Below are 24,045 nucleotides of genomic sequence, written 5' to 3'. Positions count from 1 at the left end.
GAACATCGATGTATCGATGCATCGAAATTCCACTAACAAATTTTCAAACAAAAATTAATGTACAACATAGGGCACTTCGTTTTGATTTGTCTTATTTATAAAGGTACAAAAGGGTTTAAAACAAACGATATTTTTATAACTTCAAATAATAAACTAAAAACAAGAGAAAGTATAACATAAAAAATTATAGTTAATGACTAATTTCAGATAAAACAACAAAACAATATTTTCATAAATTGAAAGAATACAAGTATAACAAAATGAAAAGCATAACATAAAAAATATAATTCATGACTAATTATTTGAGATCCACTCATTTTTGTTAATAAAAATGAGCATGTCTACATTCTTTGATTTAAGCGAACTCCTTTTTTCGCTAACTATAAGTCCAGCTTTGCTGAACATGCGCTCACTTTCAGTGGACGTTGCAGGAACGCAGAGGTACTTGCATATACATACATGCCTATAGGGACTTATCATTTGAGATCTGTAAATAAAATGCTTCGTATTTTTTGTCTATAAACGACAAAATAGAGCTTGAGGTCGTTGGTAGTTCTTCAATTGTCAACGTAGGATGCATTCGTTTAAAATGTGCAGATAAATTGGTGGTATTGCCACATGTTTGATACACTTTACCACATTTAAGGCATTTAGCAGACTTGCCATCCTTAGACTTATTGAAGGAATTCCACACAGTTGACTTTCCATATTTTGCCCGTTTATTAGGACCTCCTACCTCAGGTTCCTTATCCATTTCAGTTGAGTTTGCATTACAATCTAAGTACATAGAACAACATATTAATATATGTACAAATAATGAAAATACACATACACAAATAAGACTGCAGCTGCAAGATAAAAATTACCTTTACTATTAGATTCTTTTAAAACCTTCTCCATTTCCAAGCACTGCCAACACCAATATCCATCTATAATATTAGTAATTTGTTCTGTATTATATAAGGGGTTTTATTAAAAAATGCAAATTTGTTGCATCGGGCTGGTCACGAAGAATAAAAGGTGGCAGCGCTACGGAAGGCGCCAAGAATTTATAAAGGTACTGCAGCGCCATCTAGCGGTACCGAGCGATGCACCATGGTGGCAACTGCAGCCGCGCAGGCGCAGGGTTGTGTCCCGATGGCACCTCAAAGTGGGGAAACGTCAAGGCCGTGATGAACGGATGCGCAAGGACGTAAAAATCCGCAGGCATACGACATCCGGCCTATAAAAGGCAAGCCGCAACACGCCATTCCTGTTTTAGGGGCGACGGTGCAGACCCACGAGGCAGTGTTTTCTTTTGGGTAAACTGGAGGCCGTGCTGAAACCTGCAAAAGGAAAGGAAGGACCAGAAGCCGTTCGAAGATTTTCCGGCATATCGCCAAGTTTTTGGACAGCGGATAACCGGACACAGCAGCTGCAGCGGCTGTCATAAGTAGCAGCACGAGCTGCATCGTAGCAGGAGCAACAGCGACAGCAGCAGATCCAGCACCAGCGTCTTCAACGACAGCAGCAGATCCAGCACCAGCGTTTTCAACGGCAGCAGCAGCAACGACAGTGGCAGCCGGAGCAAAGGCGCCCACCCAAGAAGTAGCAGCAGCAATAGCGGCGCCACCACAACGCAACAGCAGACACGCCCGTCTGCGCCATCAGCAGCGGAGGATAGAAAAGCCGGTGAGTCCGTTCCTTGGCCACGCGCCGTGCCTATTGTTCGCGGTTGAGCACCGACATCAGGCAGAGATCCCGCGCGCCTTATGTCGTGTCGTTTGTATGGGCTGCGCCTGCAGGGTCCCACACGCCGCCCATTGAAGTTTCTGCAAAAGAAAAAAAAAAAGAAGATAAAACAAAATATATATACATAGATCATTAAAACCAAAACGAGGCAGAAAGTGGCACCTAGACAGAGCTTGGCGCTCTATTTAATTAATAAAAAATTCACACTCTTATACACTTATATTGTACGAAGATTGCCAATTGCAGTAGCGCGCAGTGTTTTATATTAGTCTTATATTTCTATTGCGCCCATGACCGTCGAGAGCTCTCGTTAGGATTTGGTTAGACATTTGTCTATAATTTTTTGTACCGCGCATATTTTTTATCATACACACACATATATCTACATACATATTTATTTGCCATAAACATACTTGCATGTTGGCACATATGTATAAAGAACCGCATTGGCCGTTGGCAAGCCTTCTTTATTTCGTTTTTATATAAAAATTCTTGTTCCATGTTTACATTGTTTGCACTCACACTCAATCACACTGAAATATATGTATGTTTGTGGCCACATAAACTGAAAATTAATTGTTAATTTTAATGGTCGCACCGTTGGTGATGATGCATTAAAGCAGCATCAGTAGGGGCGGGAGACTCACCTTTGCCATGGAATAGCCCAAGCACGGCCCAAATAAAGGGTATCCAAGAAACATTTTGCCTTTGGATACAGGCAGGGTGGGTACGCCTGGGATAACAACAGCAAAATCCCACACAGTTGTCCGATACCACAATTTCTATCCGTCCGCACGTATATAATCTCCTTGTATTCGTATTCGTACGGGTAGCTTGAGGGAGTTAGCCGTTTATTTGTTTTTTTGTCGCATTACGTTTCTTTTAGTTTATGTTAGTTTTTATACTCTGTACATGAAATGTACAAGAGTATATTAGGTTTGCGGGAGCTGAAAAATGTAACAGGCAGAAGGAGGCGTGGCAGACCCCACAAAGTATATATATTCTTGATCAGCATGACGAGACGAGTCGATCTAGCCCTGTCTGTCTGTCTGTCCGTCTGTCCGTCCGTATGAACACCTGGATCTCAGAGACTATAAGAGATAGAGACACCAAATTTTGCACGAAGATGCGTTATGTGTGTATTCTATACGAGTTTGTTTTATTTTTTTGATTTTCCCCCCCACTTCCCCCTATGGGGGTTTTCCCGATTTTCCATTTGTATAATCGCCTATATCTCGGAGACTATAAGACCTAGGAACACCAAATTTTAGTCCCAGATGCCTTATGTGAATACGCAGAAAATGTATATTTTGGAATTCCCCTCCCTCCCCCCTCTACCCCGCAAATCGTAACTCCCGTAATTCTTGGAATTTCGAAATACCCCCAGTTAGTTATTATGTGTCCGTATGCCAAATTTCATTATGATAGACCGATTTAACGAGAAGTTATAGCCATAAATATATTTGCTGATGCAGCGCTGCTGCAGCGCTGCTCAAGCGCTGCCCGCGGCTCTTGTTGATGTTGCTGTTTGGTTGACTGCGAAAATGCTTACACAGACACGAATTGATGCGCATAGGCATACATACACTCACACAGACGCAATTGCTATGTAAATGTGCAATTATACACCCTTTACGTGAGTTCGAATACCGAGAGAGGTAAAATCGATCAAATTTTTTTTTTTATTTTCTTAATTTTTTTTATTTTCTATAATTATTGTAAACATATGTACAGAGTATTTCAAAGTCGGGACACCCGACTTTAGCTTTATTACTTGTTTTGGATTGTTTACGTTTTGAATTCGGTTTTGTATATTGCGCGTCGAATTTATTGTAGTGATGGCATTTTGTTTATCGATGGAGGAACCGTGTTATCGGTTATTGTACGACTCACGCGGGCATAGGGTTGGAACCACACACCCAAGGAGAATTCCGATGAGCCAGCCGGCGTTGCCCAAGAGGAAAAGCGTAGTCGTAACAATATGGCGCCCAATTTGGATGTTTGAATTTTTAATGCCAAGGAGTAGGTGGAGTTGTTTAGGGCCCTGTACCACGTTTGGGGAGGAGTCTAGGCAGCCGCCGTACGCAGGCTGAGAATTTAGATAGGAAAAAAATAAATTAAGCCGATGGCTAGGGGCCGACGATCGGTATGGTAGGGACGGAATCCCTTATAGCACCAACTGCAAGCGTGTGTGACATGGACAGTAAGTCACGAAGGTGCGAGTATGAGCCCTTCGTTTGCGACTGCCATTTGGAACGACGCTAGGCAATGGGTACTATGGGGGGATTCCAATGCGCGTTTTTTTTTTGTTATTTCGTTTCAGTGTTTTTGTTGTATTTCTTGCGTCAATTCGTTGGTGCACTGTCGCTGTGGTGTCATCGTGTTTGCCTGGTGGACGTAGAGTACCGGTGGCCCAGGATGACAAGGAAAGTCGCCTGCGATGCACCGCTACGCACGGTGAGCCAGAGCAGATGGTGCACAAAACAGAATTGGGTGTCAAGAAGCAACCATTTAATTTGTTGGCTGTCGTTCATCGCCGTCAAGGCGATAAATGTAGCAGCGAACAAATATAGCAGGATTGTGGCGTAGGGCAGCTGTAACAGGCGTAGATATTATAGGAGCCGTGTTTGGGTTCCGGCGGAGTGTGAGTCTCAGCCCCTATATACAGAAGTTTAAAAGAAAATTTGTTTGTTTATTGCTTACATATTATTAGGTCTTTTTGGTTACGTTTGGTGCATATACATATGTTACATTTGTCTTGTGGTTGAGCGTATATATTTTTTTTTTGGTTTCCGTGCAAAGTTGGACGTGAATTTATTTAAAGATTTGTTTTTTTATTTTTACTACTATATTCATATTTATTTATTCCAATTCACATATTTATCTATTTATTGTTGTACCTATTTATTTATTTATTTATCCATCATACATATTCAACGTACATCTACATATTTTCTTGCCCATTTGTTTTTGTTGTTTTGGGCGTTTGCAAACATTTTCATTGTTTGGAATACATATATACAATTATCCAATTAATACGAATTTTTCTTCGGGGCCTGCTTGAAAGCTGAATAAATTCATAATCCAAAATATAAATAAATATTATAAAAAAACAGAGCGTATTTTTTTTGGATTGAAATGGAGAAGGATTCTGCGCGGGCGTATAACACAAGGTCGAGAACTGCCAGAAATGATGATCTGGAGGAACACCTAGAAGGAGCCGTAGGTTTTTCCACCGGTGGCCTCATGCACACTCCTCCGAGGCCGTCCATAGCACCAGCAGTACACTGGGACGCCGAGCCAGTAGTCGCGTCGGTGGTAGAAGCAGCAGTGGCCCAGGCGAACGAAACATACCGCCAATCGCAAAAAGATGGCATCAACAAAGTGTTGCAGGAGGAAATCCGAATGGGGTTTCAAGACTTGATGGGCGCGTTGAAAGAAGTTTTGCAACCGCGAGCGAATAGCGGCGATTCAGCTGCAAATGGAGCATGGCAACCGCCAGTCAGCCAGAATCGGGGTGCGGTGCCAAAACGGCCGCATCAATACCAGGCTGAACCTCTAACACCAGCAAGAGGAACTTCGCGTCCAGTAGCAAGGCCAGCGGCAGCTAATTCCTCCAGTGGAGCTGGCAATAGCAGCAGCACAGCTCGAAATTGGCAAAATCCCGCAGCACAGTCGGCCCGTCGAAGAGGCAACGGGCGTAACGATGGGAGTGGTCAGCTGGACCCGCCTCCTCCGTATGTAGCGGCGAATGGCAGATCCGGATGGTGCCGCGTCGAAAAGTGGGACATCGTTTTCAGCGGCGATAAGGAAAAAATGGCTGTTGAAGACTTCGTTTTCCAGGTCGAGTTCCTTCAGAGGCAGTGTCGCTGCGCATGGTCCGAAGTATTAAACAGTTTCCATCTGTTAGTAACTGGGCACGCTCGCGAGTGGTACTGGCAGTACGTCAGGGACCACCGGGCAGACAGCTGGCCAGAACTAAAACGAAGCATGCTGTCCCGTTTTAAAGGCGCCGCCGATGAATTCGAGCGCATGCGTCAATTGCGCGAAAGACGGCAGAAGGCAAGCGAAAGCGTTGAGGAGTACTTCCATGCCATGAGGAAACTGGCGTCGCGTCTCCACACAGCACCATCTGAAAACGAGATGATGAAATATATAAAAAAAGGATTAAAAAAAGAACTAGCTCGTTATGTGTATGCGATGCGCGTGTACACGGTAGACCACTTACGTGACGAATGCGTAGAGGTGGAAGCTATGGTCCAGCGGCGAGAAGGCGTGTTCCCAACACGCAGCGGCACACGTTTTAGTGGCGGAAACCGTCCACCGGCAGTGGAGGAGTTGGTCGACGACACTAACGGCGAGGAGTCGGCGGATTTCGGCGTAGTTGAAGAGGCGCGTTTGGCAAGGCGTCCGCAACAGGCGTTAGTTTGCTGGAACTGCAGACAAGCCGGCCATAGTTTCCGCGACTGCATGTCACCGGAAAGGCGCGTCTTCTGTTATAGGTGTGGCAGGCCCGACACCTATAGCCCAACCTGTCCCGATTGCACGGGAAACGGCCGTCGGAGTGCGGAGCAAGTGGGCGAATCGCGCTCGACACAGGTGCCCACCAGGATGACAGCGGAGCGGTCCTGAAAGAAGAATTTCATAAGATAAATACCCCATTTAGTAATAAGTTGAAATTTTTACCGTACGAGGAAAAGATGCGGGCATATCTGGAGGCGCGCAATAGAATTTTTGCCCAACATCAGTTAGATGGGATGAGGATGGTGACAGCCAAAGTTAAAAAGGCCCGAGCACGATTCCGAGTGAGAAGGCAGACGAAGAAGCTGGTAGCCGAGGCAGTGCGACGCGAAGGAGCAGCAGATCCGAGGATTTTTGCCGAAGTACTGGTACGAGGCCACGTGCTACGCGGTTTGCTGGATACCGGGGCCTCGGTAAGCGTGCTAGGCAAGGGCAGTCTGGAACTGCTGAAAGAGATTGGCATGGTGCCCAGAAATTACATTTCGATAATTAAAACAGCAGGCGGTGAAGACAGAGCCGTAATTGGGCGAGTGCGTTTACCAGTGGTGTATCGAGAGGAGGCCAAAGAAGTGGAGTTTTACGTATGCCCATCACTCGAACAGAACGCGTATTTCTGCATCGACTTTTGGCGGCTGTTTAATTTGGCACCACTATTAATTCCTCCAGAAAAGCCAGCCGACTTGTCCTCGATGAATTGCTAGCTGATAGAGTGGCGCATTATGCGGACCAGGATGAAGTAAGGCCGGAACCAGATATGTGGAAATTGAATGAACAACAAAAGCTGCAATTGGAACAAGTAAAAAAAGAATTTTTAACCTTCGAAGAAGCGGGATTAGGCAGGACTACTTTGGAGACTCACCGAATTGAATTGGTCAGCGGAGCAGAGCCAGTGAAAGACAGGCACTACCCTCTATCACCCGCTATGCAGAAGATTGTGTGGGATGAGGTGGACAGCATGCTGGCGCTTGGCGTCATCGAGGTAAGCGATAGTCCGTGGAGTAACCGCACCACCATAGTGCGACGGCCGGGCAAGAACCGCTTTTGCCTCGATGCCCGCAAGTTGAACAAACTGACAGTCAAAGATGCCTATCCGCTACCATGCGTGGAGGGAATCCTATCTGGAATCGATCAGACGTATTATATTTCCAGTGTGGACCTGAAATTTGCGTTTTGGCAGGTGGAGTTGGAGGAGTCCAGTAGAAGGTGCACTGCGTTTACGGTACCAGGGCGACCGTTGTACCAATTCCGCATGATGCCTTTCGGGTTGTGTAACGCCGCTCAAAGGTTGTGCCGGCTGATGGACAAGGTCATACCGAATGAACTGAGGTCCAACGTTAAAGTATATCTGGACGATTTGGTAGTCTTCGCGGGTGATTTTGATACGCACTTGGAGTACCTGAAGAGAGTAGCTGAATGCCTCAAGAAGGCAAATCTGACGATAGGGTTACAAAAGTCGAAGTTTTGCTTTAAAACGTTGAAATACCTGGGATTTATCGTGGGCGGCGGCGTGCTTCGAACAGATCCAGAACGGGTACAGGCGATACAGCGCATACAGGTGCCAAGGTCCGTAAAGGAGGTTCGAGCTTTCTTAGGAACCGCCGGGTGGTACAGGCGATTTATTAAAGATTTTGCCACCTTAGCGGCTCCACTCACTGAGGCTTTGAAAAAGCGATCGGGAGGTCGGTTCTCACTCGGTGGCGAAGCTATTGCAGCATTTGAGGCGTTGAAGAAGGCGCTCACATCTGCGCCAGTGCTGGTACACGCGGATTTTTCACGCCCATTTTTTGTACAATGTGACGCATCCCATATTGGCGTCGGAGCCGTATTATTCCAGGTGGATTTGCAGGGAAACGAGAGGCCCATTGCGTTCTTTTCTGCCAAGATGAACAAGCACCAGGTGAACTACTCGGTGACCGAGAAGGAGTGCTTGGCGGCGGTATTGGCGATACAAAAATTCCGGCCATACATCGAAATGATGCCATTCACGGTCATAACCGATCACGCCAGTTTGAAATGGCTGATGTCCATGAAGGATTTGTCCGGGCGATTGGCTCGTTGGTCGTTGCTGCTCCAGGGCTTCGACTTTGAAATCACGCACCGGAAGGGCTCCGACAACATCGTGGCGGATATGCTGTCCAGAAGCACCGAAGCCGAAACTTTAGAGGAGTTGGATTTCTTCCCAGGAGACCTGTTGGGTATCGAAACCGCAGAATTCGAATCAGAGGAGTATCGGGAGCTGATTAGCGAAATTCAAAGTCAAAAAGATAAATTACCTGATTTAAAAATTGAAAACGGGGTGATCTACAAAAAGACATCCTTCAATCGGCTAGAAGATCAGCTCGAAGGCAGTGTGTGGAAACTGTGGGTTCCGCGTTCGCTAACCGGCATGCTTATATCGAAGGCCCATACCGAAGCGTCAACGCATGGAGGAGTGTTGAAGACGTTGTCCTGGTTGCGGCGGCAGTTTTATTGGCCGGGAATGGCCAAAGACGTTGCTGAAGTGGTCCGAAAATGCGTGGTCTGCAAAGAGACGAAAGCCACCAATTACGGGATGCAGGTGGGAATTGGTGCAGAAGTCGTCACGGAGAGGCCGTTCCAGAAGTTATACATAGACTTCTTGGGCAAGTATCCGCGATCAAGGAAGGGGCACGCCTTCATATTCATAGTGGTAGATCACTTCACCAAATTCACGTTCCTGAAGGCGATGCGAGAGGCCACCACTCGGAGCGTCGTCGACTTCTTGGTGAACGAAGTGTTCCATACGTTCGGCGTTCCAGAAGTCATACACTCCGATAATGGTAAGCAATTCACGTCCAAGCAGTTTACAGACATGATGGAGGGCTACGGTGTTAAGCATCTGCGGACACCGGTGTATTCGCCGCAAAGCAACGCGTCCGAAAGGGTGAACCGGACTATACTGTCCGCGATACGGGCGTATCTGGGGCAGGATCACCGCGAGTGGGACCTATACCTTCCGGAAATTGAAGTGGCCATCAGAAACAGCGTGCATTCTGCGACTGGAGTAACGCCTTTTTTCGCACTATTCGGCCGACATATTATGTTGCACGGTTCGCAGTACCGATTGGCGAGGAAATTAAGGTCCTTAGACGAGCACGAATTCGCAGCGTTGAGTACAGCAGACAGGCAATCCCTGTTGCAACAGAAAATCCAGGCACAATTGCATGCGGCGTATGAGCGCAGTAGCGTTTGCTATAACCGGCGTGCGCGGCGGCTAAGACTAGCGCCCGGTCAGGAGGTATACCGGCGAAACTTTGCATTGAGTGATTTCAGTCGCGCGTTCAATGCGAAATTCGCGCGGAAATTTCTAAAAGCTCGCGTAAGGAAATCCATCGGCACCAACGCATACGAGCTGGAAGATTTGCAAGGGAACTTGCTGGGGGTATTCCACGCAAAGGATATCCGAGTGTGACGCCTGTCCTAAGGCAGAATGGATGAATATAGGGAGGAGGATGCAGCCAGAGCTACTCACCTGAAGACCAAGAGTGGGTGTGGCCTACGTTGGGCGCCGCGGTAGTAGTCATCCGAGGCAACGCCGGACTCGAAGCAGAGGACACCAACAACACCAGCCGTTTGATGCGCGCAAACATCACTTCGGGGCACGAGCGTCCGCCCACTTGGATATTTGCGGTGGTGTTGCATCGGGCTGGTCACGAAGAATAAAAGGTGGCAGCGCTACGGAAGGCGCCAAGAATTTATAAAGGTACTGCAGCGCCATCTAGCGGTACCGAGCGATGCACCATGGTGGCAACTGCAGCCGCGCAGGCGCAGGGTTGTGTCCCGATGGCACCTCAAAGTGGGGAAACGTCAAGGCCGTGATGAACGGATGCGCAAGGACGTAAAAATCCGCAGGCATACGACATCCGGCCTATAAAAGGCAAGCCGCAACACGCCATTCCTGTTTTAGGGGCGACGGTGCAGACCCACGAGGCAGTGTTTTCTTTTGGGTAAACTGGAGGCCGTGCTGAAACCTGCAAAAGGAAAGGAAGGACCAGAAGCCGTTCGAAGATTTTCCGGCATATCGCCAAGTTTTTGGACAGCGGATAACCGGACACAGCAGCTGCAGCGGCTGTCATAAGTAGCAGCACGAGCTGCATCGTAGCAGGAGCAACAGCGACAGCAGCAGATCCAGCACCAGCGTCTTCAACGACAGCAGCAGATCCAGCACCAGCGTTTTCAACGGCAGCAGCAGCAACGACAGTGGCAGCCGGAGCAAAGGCGCCCACCCAAGAAGTAGCAGCAGCAATAGCGGCGCCACCACAACGCAACAGCAGACACGCCCGTCTGCGCCATCAGCAGCGGAGGATAGAAAAGCCGGTGAGTCCGTTCCTTGGCCACGCGCCGTGCCTATTGTTCGCGGTTGAGCAGCGACATCAGGCAGAGATCCCGCGCGCCTTATGTCGTGTCGTTTGTATGGGCTGCGCCTGCAGGGTCCCACACGCCGCCCATTGAAGTTTCTGCAAAAGAAAAAAAAAAAGAAGATAAAACAAAATATATATACATAGATAATTAAAACCAAAACGAGGCAGAAAGTGGCACCTAGACAGAGCTTGGCGCTCTATTTAATTAATAAAAAATTCACACTCTTATACACTTATATTGTACGAAGATTGCCAATTGCAGTAGCGCGCAGTGTTTTATATTAGTCTTATATTTCTATTGCGCCCATGACCGTCGAGAGCTCTCGTTAGGATTTGGTTAGACATTTGTCTATAATTTTTTGTACCGCGCATATTTTTTATCATACACACACATATATCTACATACATATTTATTTGCCATAAACATACTTGCATGTTGGCACATATGTATAAAGAACCGCATTGGCCGTTGGCAAGCCTTCTTTATTTCGTTTTTATATAAAAATTCTTGTTCCATGTTTACATTGTTTGCACTCACACTCAATCACACTGAAATATATGTATGTTTGTGGCCACATAAACTGAAAATTAATTGTTAATTTTAATGGTCGCACCGTTGGTGATGATGCATTAAAGCAGCATCAGTAGGGGCGGGAGACTCACCTTTGCCATGGAATAGCCCAAGCACGGCCCAAATAAAGGGTATCCAAGAAACATTTTGCCTTTGGATACAGGCAGGGTGGGTACGCCTGGGATAACAACAGCAAAATCCCACACAGTTGTCCGATACCACAATTTCTATCCGTCCGCACGTATATAATCTCCTTGTATTCGTATTCGTACGGGTAGCTTGAGGGAGTTAGCCGTTTATTTGTTTTTTTGTCGCATTACGTTTCTTTTAGTTTATGTTAGTTTTTATACTCTGTACATGAAATGTACAAGAGTATATTAGGTTTGCGGGAGCTGAAAAATGTAACAGGCAGAAGGAGGCGTGGCAGACCCCACAAAGTATATATATTCTTGATCAGCATGACGAGACGAGTCGATCTAGCCCTGTCTGTCTGTCTGTCCGTCTGTCCGTCCGTATGAACACCTGGATCTCAGAGACTATAAGAGATAGAGACACCAAATTTTGCACGAAGATGCGTTATGTGTGTATTCTATACGAGTTTGTTTTATTTTTTTGATTTTCCCCCCCACTTCCCCCCTATGGGGGTTTTCCCGATTTTCCATTTGTATAATCGCCTATATCTCGGAGACTATAAGACCTAGGAACACCAAATTTTAGTCCCAGATGCCTTATGTGAATACGCAGAAAATGTATATTTTGGAATTCCCCTCCCTCCCCCCTCTACCCCGCAAATCGTAACTCCCGTAATTCTTGGAATTTCGAAATACCCCCAGTTAGTTATTATGTGTCCGTATGCCAAATTTCATTATGATAGACCGATTTAACGAGAAGTTATAGCCATAAATATATTTGCTGATGCAGCGCTGCTGCAGCGCTGCTCAAGCGCTGCCCGCGGCTCTTGTTGATGTTGCTGTTTGGTTGACTGCGAAAATGCTTACACAGACACGAATTGATGCGCATAGGCATACATACACTCACACAGACGCAATTGCTATGTAAATGTGCAATTATACACCCTTTACGTGAGTTCGAATACCGAGAGAGGTAAAATCGATCAAATTTTTTTTTTTATTTTCTTAATTTTTTTTATTTTCTATAATTATTGTAAACATATGTACAGAGTATTTCAAAGTCGGGACACCCGACTTTAGCTTTATTACTTGTTTTGGTTTGTTTACGTTTTGAATTCGGTTTTGTATATTGCGCGTCGAATTTATTGTTGTGATGGCATTTTGTTTATCGATGGAGGAACCGTGTTATCGGTTATTGTACGACTCACGCGGGCATAGGGTTGGAACCACACACCCAAGGAGAATTCCGATGAGCCAGCCGGCGTTGCCCAAGAGGAAAAGCGTAGTCGTAACAATATGGCGCCCAATTTGGATGTTTGAATTTTTAATGCCAAGGAGTAGGTGGAGTTGTTTAGGGCCCTGTACCACGTTTGGGGAGGAGTCTAGGCAGCCGCCGTACGCAGGCTGAGAATTTAGATAGGAAAAAAATAAATTAAGCCGATGGCTAGGGGCCGACGATCGGTATGGTAGGGACGGAATCCCTTATAGCACCAACTGCAAGCGTGTGTGACATGGACAGTAAGTCACGAAGGTGCGAGTATGAGCCCTTCGTTTGCGACTGCCATTTGGAACGACGCTAGGCAATGGGTACTATGGGGGGATTCCAATGCGCGTTTTTTTTTTGTTATTTCGTTTCAGTGTTTTTGTTGTATTTCTTGCGTCAATTCGTTGGTGCACTGTCGCTGTGGTGTCATCGTGTTTGCCTGGTGGACGTAGAGTACCGGTGGCCCAGGATGACAAGGAAAGTCGCCTGCGATGCACCGCTACGCACGGTGAGCCAGAGCAGATGGTGCACAAAACAGAATTGGGTGTCAAGAAGCAACCATTTAATTTGTTGGCTGTCGTTCATCGCCGTCAAGGCGATAAATGTAGCAGCGAACAAATATAGCAGGATTGTGGCGTAGGGCAGCTGTAACAGGCGTAGATATTATAGGAGCCGTGTTTGGGTTCCGGCGGAGTGTGAGTCTCAGCCCCTATATACAGAAGTTTAAAAGAAAATTTGTTTGTTTATTGCTTACATTTTATTAGGTCTTTTTGGTTACGTTTGGTGCATATACATATGTTACATTTGTCTTGTGGTTGAGCGTATATATTTTTTTTTTGGTTTCCGTGCAAAGTTGGACGTGAATTTATTTAAAGATTTGTTTTTTTATTTTTACTACTATATTCATATTTATTTATTCCAATTCACATATTTATCTATTTATTGTTGTACCTATTTATTTATTTATTTATCCATCATACATATTCAACGTACATCTACATATTTTCTTGCCCATTTGTTTTTGTTGTTTTGGGCGTTTGCAAACATTTTCATTGTTTGGAATACATATATACAATTATCCAATTAATACGAATTTTTCTTCGGGGCCTGCTTGAAAGCTGAATAAATTCATAATCCAAAATATAAATAAATATTATAAAAAAACAGAGCGTATTTTTTTTGGATTGAAATGGAGAAGGATTCTGCGCGGGCGTATAACACAAGGTCGAGAACTGCCAGAAATGATGATCTGGAGGAACACCTAGAAGGAGCCGTAGGTTTTTCCACCGGTGGCCTCATGCACACTCCTCCGAGGCCGTCCATAGCACCAGCAGTACACTGGGACGCCGAGCCAGTAGTCGCGTCGGTGGTAGAAGCAGCAGTGGCCCAGGCGAACGAAACATACCGCCAATCGCAAAAAGATGGCATCAACAAAGTGTTGCAGGAGGAAATCCGAATGGGGTTTCAAGACTTGATGGGCGCGTTGAAAGAAGTTTTGCAACCGCGAGCGAATAGCGGCGATTCAGCTGCAAATGGAGCATGGCAACCGCCAGTCAGCCAGAATCGGGGTGCGGTGCCAAAACGGCCGCATCAATACCAGGCTGAACCTCTAACACCAGCAAGAGGAACTTCGCGTCCAGTAGCAAGGCCAGCGGCAGCTAATTCCTCCAGTGGAGCTGGCAATAGCAGCAGCACAGCTCGAAATTGGCAAAATCCCGCAGCACAGTCGGCCCGTCGAAGAGGCAACGGGCGTAACGATGGGAGTGGTCAGCTGGACCCGCCTCCTCCGTATGTAGCGGCGAATGGCAGATCCGGATGGTGCCGCGTCGAAAAGTGGGACATCGTTTTCAGCGGCGATAAGGAAAAAATGGCTGTTGAAGACTTCGTTTTCCAGGTCGAGTTCCTTCAGAGGCAGTGTCGCTGCGCATGGTCCGAAGTATTAAACAGTTTCCATCTGTTAGTAATTGGGCACGCTCGCGAGTGGTACTGGCAGTACGTCAGGGACCACCGGGCAGACAGCTGGCCAGAACTAAAACGAAGCATGCTGTCCCGTTTTAAAGGCGCCGCCGATGAATTCGAGCGCATGCGTCAATTGCGCGAAAGACGGCAGAAGGCAAGCGAAAGCGTTGAGGAGTACTTCCATGCCATGAGGAAACTGGCGTCGCGTCTCCACACAGCACCATCTGAAAACGAGATGATGAAATATATAAAAAAAGGATTAAAAAAAGAACTAGCTCGTTATGTGTATGCGATGCGCGTGTACACGGTAGACCACTTACGTGACGAATGCGTAGAGGTGGAAGCTATGGTCCAGCGGCGAGAAGGCGTGTTCCCAACACGCAGCGGCACACGTTTTAGTGGCGGAAACCGTCCACCGGCAGTGGAGGAGTTGGTCGACGACACTAACGGCGAGGAGTCGGCGGATTTCGGCGTAGTTGAAGAGGCGCGTTTGGCAAGGCGTCCGCAACAGGCGTTAGTTTGCTGGAACTGCAGACAAGCCGGCCATAGTTTCCGCGACTGCATGTCACCGGAAAGGCGCGTCTTCTGTTATAGGTGTGGCAGGCCCGACACCTATAGCCCAACCTGTCCCGATTGCACGGGAAACGGCCGTCGGAGTGCGGAGCAAGTGGGCGAATCGCGCTCGACACAGGTGCCCACCAGGATGACAGCGGAGCGGTCCTGAAAGAAGAATTTCATAAGATAAATACCCCATTTAGTAATAAGTTGAAATTTTTACCGTACGAGGAAAAGATGCGGGCATATCTGGAGGCGCGCAATAGAATTTTTGCCCAACATCAGTTAGATGGGATGAGGATGGTGACAGCCAAAGTTAAAAAGGCCCGAGCACGATTCCGAGTGAGAAGGCAGACGAAGAAGCTGGTAGCCGAGGCAGTGCGACGCGAAGGAGCAGCAGATCCGAGGATTTTTGCCGAAGTACTGGTACGAGGCCACGTGCTACGCGGTTTGCTGGATACCGGGGCCTCGGTAAGCGTGCTAGGCAAGGGCAGTCTGGAACTGCTGAAAGAGATTGGCATGGTGCCCAGAAATTACATTTCGATAATTAAAACAGCAGGCGGTGAAGACAGAGCCGTAATTGGGCGAGTGCGTTTACCAGTGGTGTATCGAGAGGAGGCCAAAGAAGTGGAGTTTTACGTATGCCCATCACTCGAACAGAACGCGTATTTCGGCATCGACTTTTGGCGGCTGTTTAATTTGGCACCACTATTAATTCCTCCAGAAAAGCCAGCCGACTTGTCCTCGATGAATTGCTAGCTGATAGAGTGGCGCATTATGCGGACCAGGATGAAGTAAGGCCGGAACCAGATATGTGGAAATTGAATGAACAACAAAAGCTGCAATTGGAACAAGTAAAAAAAGAATTTTTAACCTTCGAAGAAGCGGGATTAGGCAGGACTACTTTGGAGACTCACCGAATTGAATTGGTCAGCGGAGCAGAGCCAGTGAAAGACAGGCACTACCCTCTATCACCCGCTATGCAGAAGATTGTGTGGGATGAGGTGGACAGCATGCTGGCGCTTGGCGTCATCGAGGTAAGCGATAGTCCGTGGAGTAACCGCACCACCATAGTGCGACGGCCGGGCAAGAACCGCTTTTGCCTCGATGCCCGCAAGTTGAACAAACTGACAGTCAAAGATGCCTATCCGCTACCATGCGTGGAGGGAATCCTATCTGGAATCGATCAGACGTATTATATTTCCAGTGTGGACCTGAAATTTGCGTTTTGGCAGGTGGAGTTGGAGGAGTCCAGTAGAAGGTGCACTGCGTTTACGGTACCAGGGCGACCGTTGTACCAATTCCGCATGATGCCTTTCGGGTTGTGTAACGCCGCTCAAAGGTTGTGCCGGCTGATGGACAAGGTCATACCGAATGAACTGAGGTCCAACGTTAAAGTATATCTGGACGATTTGGTAGTCTTCGCGGGTGATTTTGATACGCACTTGGAGTACCTGAAGAGAGTAGCTGAATGCCTCAAGAAGGCAAATCTGACGATAGGGTTACAAAAGTCGAAGTTTTGCTTTAAAACGTTGAAATACCTGGGATTTATCGTGGGCGGCGGCGTGCTTCGAACAGATCCAGAACGGGTACAGGCGATACAGCGCATACAGGTGCCAAGGTCCGTAAAGGAGGTTCGAGCTTTCTTAGGAACCGCCGGGTGGTACAGGCGATTTATTAAAGATTTTGCCACCTTAGCGGCTCCACTCACTGAGGCTTTGAAAAAGCGATCGGGAGGTCGGTTCTCACTCGGTGGCGAAGCTATTGCAGCATTTGAGGCGTTGAAGAAGGCGCTCACATCTGCGCCAGTGCTGGTACACGCGGATTTTTCACGCCCATTTTTTGTACAATGTGACGCATCCCATATTGGCGTCGGAGCCGTATTATTCCAGGTGGATTTGCAGGGAAACGAGAGGCCCATTGCGTTCTTTTCTGCCAAGATGAACAAGCACCAGGTGAACTACTCGGTGACCGAGAAGGAGTGCTTGGCGGCGGTATTGGCGATACAAAAATTCCGGCCATACATCGAAATGATGCCATTCACGGTCATAACCGATCACGCCAGTTTGAAATGGCTGATGTCCATGAAGGATTTGTCCGGGCGATTGGCTCGTTGGTCGTTGCTGCTCCAGGGCTTCGACTTTGAAATCACGCACCGGAAGGGCTCCGACAACATCGTGGCGGATATGCTGTCCAGAAGCACCGAAGCCGAAACTTTAGAGGAGTTGGATTTCTTCCCAGGAGACCTGTTGGGTATCGAAACCGCAGAATTCGAATCAGAGGAGTATCGGGAGCTGATTAGCGAAATTCAAAGTCAAAAAGATAAATTACCTGATTTAAAAATTGAAAACGGGGTGATCTACAAAAAGACATCCTTCAATCGGCTACAAGATCAGCTCGAAGGCAGTGTGTGGAAACTGTGGGTTCCGCGTTCGCTAACCGGCATGCTTATATCGAAGGCCCATACCGAAGCGTCAACGCATGGAGGAGTGTTGAAGACGTTGTCCTGGTTGCGGCGGCAGTTTTATTGGCCGGGAATGGCCAAAGACGTTGCTGAAGTGGTCCGAAAATGCGTGGTCTGCAAAGAGACGAAAGCCACCAATTACGGGATGCAGGTGGGAATTGGTGCAGAAGTCGTCACGGAGAGGCCGTTCCAGAAGTTATACATAGACTTCTTGGGCAAGTATCCGCGATCAAGGAAGGGGCACGCCTTCATATTCATAGTGGTAGATCACTTCACCAAATTCACGTTCCTGAAGGCGATGCGAGAGGCCACCACTCGGAGCGTCGTCGACTTCTTGGTGAACGAAGTGTTCCATACGTTCGGCGTTCCAGAAGTCATACACTCCGATAATGGTAAGCAATTCACGTCCAAGCAGTTTACAGACATGATGGAGGGCTACGGTGTTAAGCATCTGCGGACACCGGTGTATTCGCCGCAAAGCAACGCGTCCGAAAGGGTGAACCGGACTATACTGTCCGCGATACGGGCGTATCTGGGGCAGGATCACCGCGAGTGGGACCTACACCTTCCGGAAATTGAAGTGGCCATCAGAAACAGCGTGCATTCTGCGACTGGAGTAACGCCTTTTTTCGCACTATTCGGCCGACATATTATGTTGCACGGTTCGCAGTACCGATTGGCGAGGAAATTAAGGTCCTTAGACGAGCACGAATTCGCAGCGTTGAGTACAGCAGACAGGCAATCCCTGTTGCAACAGAAAATCCAGGCACAATTGCATGCGGCGTATGAGCGCAGTAGCGTTTGCTATAACCGGCGTGCGCGGCGGCTAAGACTAGCGCCCGGTCAGGAGGTATACCGGCGAAACTTTGCATTGAGTGATTTCAGTCGCGCGATCAATGCGAAATTCGCGCGGAAATTTCTAAAAGCTCGCGTAAGGAAATCCATCGGCACCAACGCATACGAGCTGGAAGATTTGCAAGGGAACTTGCTGGGGGTATTCCACGCAAAGGATATCCGAGTGTGACGCCTGTCCTAAGGCAGAATGGATGAATATAGGGAGGAGGATGCAGCCAGAGCTACTCACCTGAAGACCAAGAGTGGGTGTGGCCTACGTTGGGCGCCGCGGTAGTAGTCATCCGAGGCAACGCCGGACTCGAAGCAGAGGACACCAACAACACCAGCCGTTTGATGCGCGCAAACATCACTTCGGGGCACGAGCGTCCGCCCACTTGGATATTTGCGGTGGTGTTGCATCGGGCTGGTCACGAAGAATAAAAGGTGGCAGCGCTACGGAAGGCGCCAAGAATTTATAAAGGTACTGCAGCGCCATCTAGCGGTACCGAGCGATGCACCATGGTGGCAACTGCAGCCGCGCAGGCGCAGGGTTGTGTCCCGATGGCACCTCAAAGTGGGGAAACGTCAAGGCCGTGATGAACGGATGCGCAAGGACGTAAAAATCCGCAGGCATACGACATCCGGCCTATAAAAGGCAAGCCGCAACACGCCATTCCTGTTTTAGGGGCGACGGTGCAGACCCACGAGGCAGTGTTTTCTTTTGGGTAAACTGGAGGCCGTGCTGAAACCTGCAAAAGGAAAGGAAGGACCAGAAGCCGTTCGAAGATTTTCCGGCATATCGCCAAGTTTTTGGACAGCGGATAACCGGACACAGCAGCTGCAGCGGCTGTCATAAGTAGCAGCACGAGCTGCATCGTAGCAGGAGCAACAGCGACAGCAGCAGATCCAGCACCAGCGTCTTCAACGACAGCAGCAGATCCAGCACCAGCGTTTTCAACGGCAGCAGCAGCAACGACAGTGGCAGCCGGAGCAAAGGCGCCCACCCAAGAAGTAGCAGCAGCAATAGCGGCGCCACCACAACGCAACAGCAGACACGCCCGTCTGCGCCATCAGCAGCGGAGGATAGAAAAGCCGGTGAGTCCGTTCCTTGGCCACGCGCCGTGCCTATTGTTCGCGGTTGAGCAGCGACATCAGGCAGAGATCCCGCGCGCCTTATGTCGTGTCGTTTGTATGGGCTGCGCCTGCAGGGTCCCACACGCCGCCCATTGAAGTTTCTGCAAAAGAAAAAAAAAAAGAAGATAAAACAAAATATATATACATAGATCATTAAAACCAAAACGAGGCAGAAAGTGGCACCTAGACAGAGCTTGGCGCTCTATTTAATTAATAAAAAATTCACACTCTTATACACTTATATTGTACGAAGATTGCCAATTGCAGTAGCGCGCAGTGTTTTATATTAGTCTTATATTTCTATTGCGCCCATGACCGTCGAGAGCTCTCGTTAGGATTTGGTTAGACATTTGTCTATAATTTTTTGTACCGCGCATATTTTTTATCATACACACACATATATCTACATACATATTTATTTGCCATAAACATACTTGCATGTTGGCACATATGTATAAAGAACCGCATTGGCCGTTGGCAAGCCTTCTTTATTTCGTTTTTATATAAAAATTCTTGTTCCATGTTTACATTGTTTGCACTCACACTCAATCACACTGAAATATATGTATGTTTGTGGCCACATAAACTGAAAATTAATTGTTAATTTTAATGGTCGCACCGTTGGTGATGATGCATTAAAGCAGCATCAGTAGGGGCGGGAGACTCACCTTTGCCATGGAATATCCCAAGCACGGCCCAAATAAAGGGTATCCAAGAAACATTTTGCCTTTGGATACAGGCAGGGTGGGTACGCCTGGGATAACAACAGCAAAATCCCACACAGTTGTCCGATACCACAATTTCTATCCGTCCGCACGTATATAATCTCCTTGTATTCGTATCCGTATTCGTACGGGTAGCTTGAGGGAGTTAGCCGTTTATTTGTTTTTTTGTCGCATTACGTTTCTTTTAGTTTATGTTAGTTTTTTTGGTTTGTTTACGTTTTGAATTCGGTTTTGTATATTGCGCGTCGAATTTATTGTAGTGATGGCATTTTGTTTATCGATGGAGGAACCGTGTTATCGGTTATTGTACGACTCACGCGGGCATAGGGTTGGAACCACACACCCAAGGAGAATTCCGATGAGCCAGCCGGCGTTGCCCAAGAGGAAAAGCGTAGTCGTAACAAATTTTAGCTTTTACATACATACCTAGCTTTTTCGGCGATTTTTTTTTCAAGTAGTAAAAAACATTGAAAATCGGAAATAAAACATCGATGTTTGGAAAAAATTGCAAAACATCGATGTATCGATTTTACATCGATGTTTCGCACAGCACTAGTTCATCACCATAAACGTAAACAAACAAACTGCAAAAGAACGAAACAACAAGTGCAACAAAAAAACTACGATGCGACAAAAAAAACTCCTCCGGCAGTTTCTGTGGACGTCGATGTTTCTGACCAAGCGCTCCCGCCCATCCTGTAGCCAGCACAGTTTGTGGCTACCCACAATGGAGCTACGTACTCCTTATTTTGGCCCGGTCGGTGAGTTCATCCCCCCCCCTTACTTTACGTGTTTAGCAAAAACGCGTCATTATCTCTTGTTTTTTTCAAAACGTTATAATATGCAGAGCAGCAAAGCCAAATTTACAAAATACCCTTACAAACTATGCATATATATATATATATATATATATATATATATATATATATATATATATATATATATATATATATATATATATATATATATATATATATATATATATATATATGTATATAAGTGTTGTGATATGTGTATAAATGTTATGACATGTATGTAAATGTTGTGTTATTTATGTATATATATAAACGTTGCGAAATGTGCGTATAAATGTTGTGATGTGCATATGAATGTTGTGCTATGAATGTATATATAAATGTTGCACGACGTATATAAATGTTATGACATGTATGTAAATGTTGTGTTATTTATGTATATATATAAACGTTGCGAAATGTGCGTATAAATGTTGTGATATGTATATGAATGTTGTGCTATGAATGTATATATAAATGTTGCACGATATACATATATACATAAATGTTATGACATGTATGTAAATGTTGTGTTATTTATGTATATATATATATATAAACGTTGCGAAATGTGCGTATAAATGTTGTGCCATGTATATGAATGTTGTGCTACATGTGATATTTAAGTATGTATAGATTCAACATGGGCATGCACACAAGGACCGAAACTCATATAAGCCAACAGAAGTGGAACGAAAGCTCGAGACAAATCGTAGGCCTACACGACAGTTAAGCTATGGGCGCAATTTACCTCCCCCTAAGAGCTCTTACGGGTCAGGGGCACTCCTATTGATTACCTATTTATGGCCTGCCATTCACTATTTTACTCGTTTTCCTTCTTTTTCCATTAGCCACAAGAGTCCACACTGATATCTATGCTTCCATGTACATGCGAGTGATTTGTATAAAATTCCACTATTCACACTGAATACGCGTAAGTGTACATACATACATATAAAGATTCATACGCCCTATGTATACGCAAACGATTATTTTATTTAAAATTTCAGTCTTAAAGGAACAACACTTTCTCATCGGCACTACAATTGATGACGGCCAGCCTAACACCTCTACTCTGCTTCAGCCTCCTCTGAAAGTGGGTCACGATGGGGCAAGAACTCAGCTGCTGAGGCGGCGCAGCGTGGGCGCCGCTTGCACAACGGGACTCGTTTTGGAAAGGACTCACTCAGTCGTTATTCCTCTTCATAACGCCTCCAACGCCGACGGTGCTGTCAAATCTGCCGGTCGGTGGGGTTGCGCTGTATAGGCCGCTTACGGGCTACCGCTGACGATGATGATCGACGGGATACTGCTGGAGACGATGCGATGATGCGGACGGTCAATGCAGCCTCAACGTGCGTTGAAATAGTGGTCGGCGAGACGATGTGGCATGTGATTGGGGCCACTAAATCCGTGGACAGTTTATACGGCCAGAGTTAATCAAGAGACCCAGCGGCCATTCGTCTACTGCTGGGTCTACAACCTCTGTAGACGTATATAATGCATCAGTAAATGTTCATTCTTTCCACAACTACACGCCTTGCTCTCTTACCAATTTGCAGGTTAAACAGAACCAAAAAAACGACAGCAGAATCCCACTGCACAACCGCACTCTTCCAATATCCTCAGCAAAATGTCGATTCCCGCGTCGGCTCCATTCCCTGTACCGCGTGATAATTCCCAATCCTTTTTACGTCCGTTTCTTTCCATTTTTTGCAGCCTTCTCATACTTCTACGCCAAACAACCATGCCCTGCGTCCGCAACAGCTGACACTGTCACTTGCCGGTACCGCAAGGTGGCGCTGGTAACCTGTTGAGGCGACCCATGTATGCCGGCGTGGCCAGAAATTGCGGCCGATAATTAGCCGATGCAACATCTTTCACTCGCTTTATCTGACATAGAATATTCTGTTTCTTCCTCTGAATCTGGCTTTTCACTTACTTTTTCTGACATATAACTTTCAATTTCTTCCTCTGCATCTGACCTTTCACTTACTTTTTCTGACATATAACTTTTAATTTCTTCCTCTGCATCGGACCTTTCACTTACTTCTTCTGACATAAACTTTCAATTTCTTCCTCTGAATCTGACTTTTTACTTACTTTTTCTGACGTATGATTTTCCATATTCATCTATGGTTTCATATTGGCTGCTTCCCAGATTCCTTTGTAAGGCACCTGTGCTAATTGAAATCCTTCGACATCTGATACAACGTATCTGTTATTTGGTAGTATCTCATTAACTTTGTACAGTCCTTTATATTTTAATATTATTTTTTTGAATGCTGCGTAATCTCCTTTTCGAATGATTTTGTGGTTCCTGCACTTGTTAATTTAGCCAACATTGGTCCTAAACATCTTTTTATACGTTCCACTTGTCCATTCGCATGTGGAGAACCTGTTGCTACTTTTATGTGTTTTACGTTGTTAGTCAATAAAAGTTCTTCGAAATCCTTTGAAGTGAATGCACTTCCACGGTCAGAAACTATAGTCTTGGGTCTGCTATATGCTTTGAAATAATCGGATAAATGTTTAATTGTACTTTTAGAGTCCGTATATTTTGTTTTATACAGTTTAACAAACTTCGAAAAGGCATCCACTGCTAGTAGTACATGTCTCTTTTGTCCTTTTTGTGATTTTATGGGCCCAAAATGATCAATATGCAGCATTTCAAATGGTGTATTACCTTTAGGAATGCTGCATAGTAAACCTTCATGTTTACCAAGTTTCGGTGAATATGTTATGCATTTTAGACAATTTCGTATGTGTTCTTTGATTTTTTCAGTTAACCTGGGAAACCAGTACGACTTTGTTATTGCATTGTATACTTTTTCACACGCTCTGTGTCCCATTTGGTCATGATAAAGTGTTAAAATGCTTCGTTCCATATTATTAGGTACATAAAATAGTATTCTGCCTTTGAATTTGCGGAAAATTAGTCCGTTTCTCATTTCATACAGATTGCTTTCTTTTTCTTCTAATT

General features: G+C 46.2%; 3 protein-coding genes and 1 long non-coding RNA gene across 4 annotated transcripts; 1 reads left to right on the top strand and 3 right to left on the bottom strand.

The window, feature by feature from the left end:
* Positions 1 to 5,442: 5,442 nt before the first annotated feature.
* On the bottom strand, positions 5,443 to 6,217 carry LOC115630030. Its single transcript, XM_030526663.1, has 2 exons — positions 5,960 to 6,217; positions 5,443 to 5,863 (listed from the first exon to the last, which is right to left on the bottom strand). The coding sequence occupies exons 1-2, from the start codon at positions 6,201 to 6,203 to the stop codon at positions 5,769 to 5,771; spliced, it is 339 nt and encodes a 112-aa protein (XP_030382523.1). The 5' UTR covers positions 6,204 to 6,217; the 3' UTR covers positions 5,443 to 5,768.
* A 708-nt stretch (positions 6,218 to 6,925) lies between these two features.
* LOC115630025 lies at positions 6,926 to 8,654 on the bottom strand. Its single transcript, XM_030526661.1, has 4 exons — positions 8,526 to 8,654; positions 7,736 to 8,440; positions 7,112 to 7,661; positions 6,926 to 7,033 (listed from the first exon to the last, which is right to left on the bottom strand). Exons 2-3 carry the CDS (start codon positions 8,113 to 8,115, stop codon positions 7,367 to 7,369), a joined length of 675 nt encoding a protein of 224 aa, XP_030382521.1. The 5' UTR covers positions 8,116 to 8,440; positions 8,526 to 8,654; the 3' UTR covers positions 6,926 to 7,033; positions 7,112 to 7,366.
* Positions 8,655 to 14,359: 5,705 nt separating this feature from the next.
* Positions 14,360 to 15,134, bottom strand: LOC115630033. Its single transcript, XM_030526666.1, has 2 exons — positions 14,877 to 15,134; positions 14,360 to 14,780 (listed from the first exon to the last, which is right to left on the bottom strand). The coding sequence occupies exons 1-2, from the start codon at positions 15,118 to 15,120 to the stop codon at positions 14,686 to 14,688; spliced, it is 339 nt and encodes a 112-aa protein (XP_030382526.1). The 5' UTR covers positions 15,121 to 15,134; the 3' UTR covers positions 14,360 to 14,685.
* Positions 15,135 to 20,878: 5,744 nt separating this feature from the next.
* On the top strand, positions 20,879 to 22,808 carry LOC115630029. Its single transcript, XR_003995976.1, has 3 exons — positions 20,879 to 21,029; positions 21,914 to 21,996; positions 22,073 to 22,808. It is a non-coding gene; the product is annotated as an uncharacterized LOC115630029 (long non-coding RNA).
* Positions 22,809 to 24,045: the final 1,237 nt, after the last annotated feature.

The sequence above is a fragment of the Scaptodrosophila lebanonensis genome, unplaced genomic scaffold (assembly GCF_003285725.1).
Source record: "Scaptodrosophila lebanonensis strain 11010-0011.00,11010-0021.00 unplaced genomic scaffold, SlebRS2 tig00000224-arrow-arrow-pilon, whole genome shotgun sequence".
NCBI classification, from domain to species: Eukaryota; Metazoa; Arthropoda; class Insecta; order Diptera; family Drosophilidae; genus Scaptodrosophila; species Scaptodrosophila lebanonensis.
Note: the sequence above shows the minus strand (reverse complement) of the source record. Positions and strands in the feature narration are given on the sequence as shown.

Excerpts from the sequence above, each read along its gene's own strand:
- LOC115630025 (XM_030526661.1), bottom strand. The coding sequence starts at position 8,115 with ATGGGCCTCTCGTTTCCCTGCAAATCCACCTGGAATAATACGGCTCCG. Across the intron at positions 7,662-7,735 it reads CCGCCCACGATAAATCCCAG|CTACTCTCTTCAGGTACTCC; the intron begins GTATTTCAACGT and ends TGAGGCATTCAG.
- LOC115630033 (XM_030526666.1), bottom strand. The coding sequence starts at position 15,120 with ATGCAGTCGCGGAAACTATGGCCGGCTTGTCTGCAGTTCCAGCAAACT. Across the intron at positions 14,781-14,876 it reads CACCTCTACGCATTCGTCAC|ATGGTGCTGTGTGGAGACGC; the intron begins GTAAGTGGTCTA and ends TCTCGTTTTCAG.
- LOC115630030 (XM_030526663.1), bottom strand. The coding sequence starts at position 6,203 with ATGCAGTCGCGGAAACTATGGCCGGCTTGTCTGCAGTTCCAGCAAACT. Across the intron at positions 5,864-5,959 it reads CACCTCTACGCATTCGTCAC|ATGGTGCTGTGTGGAGACGC; the intron begins GTAAGTGGTCTA and ends TCTCGTTTTCAG.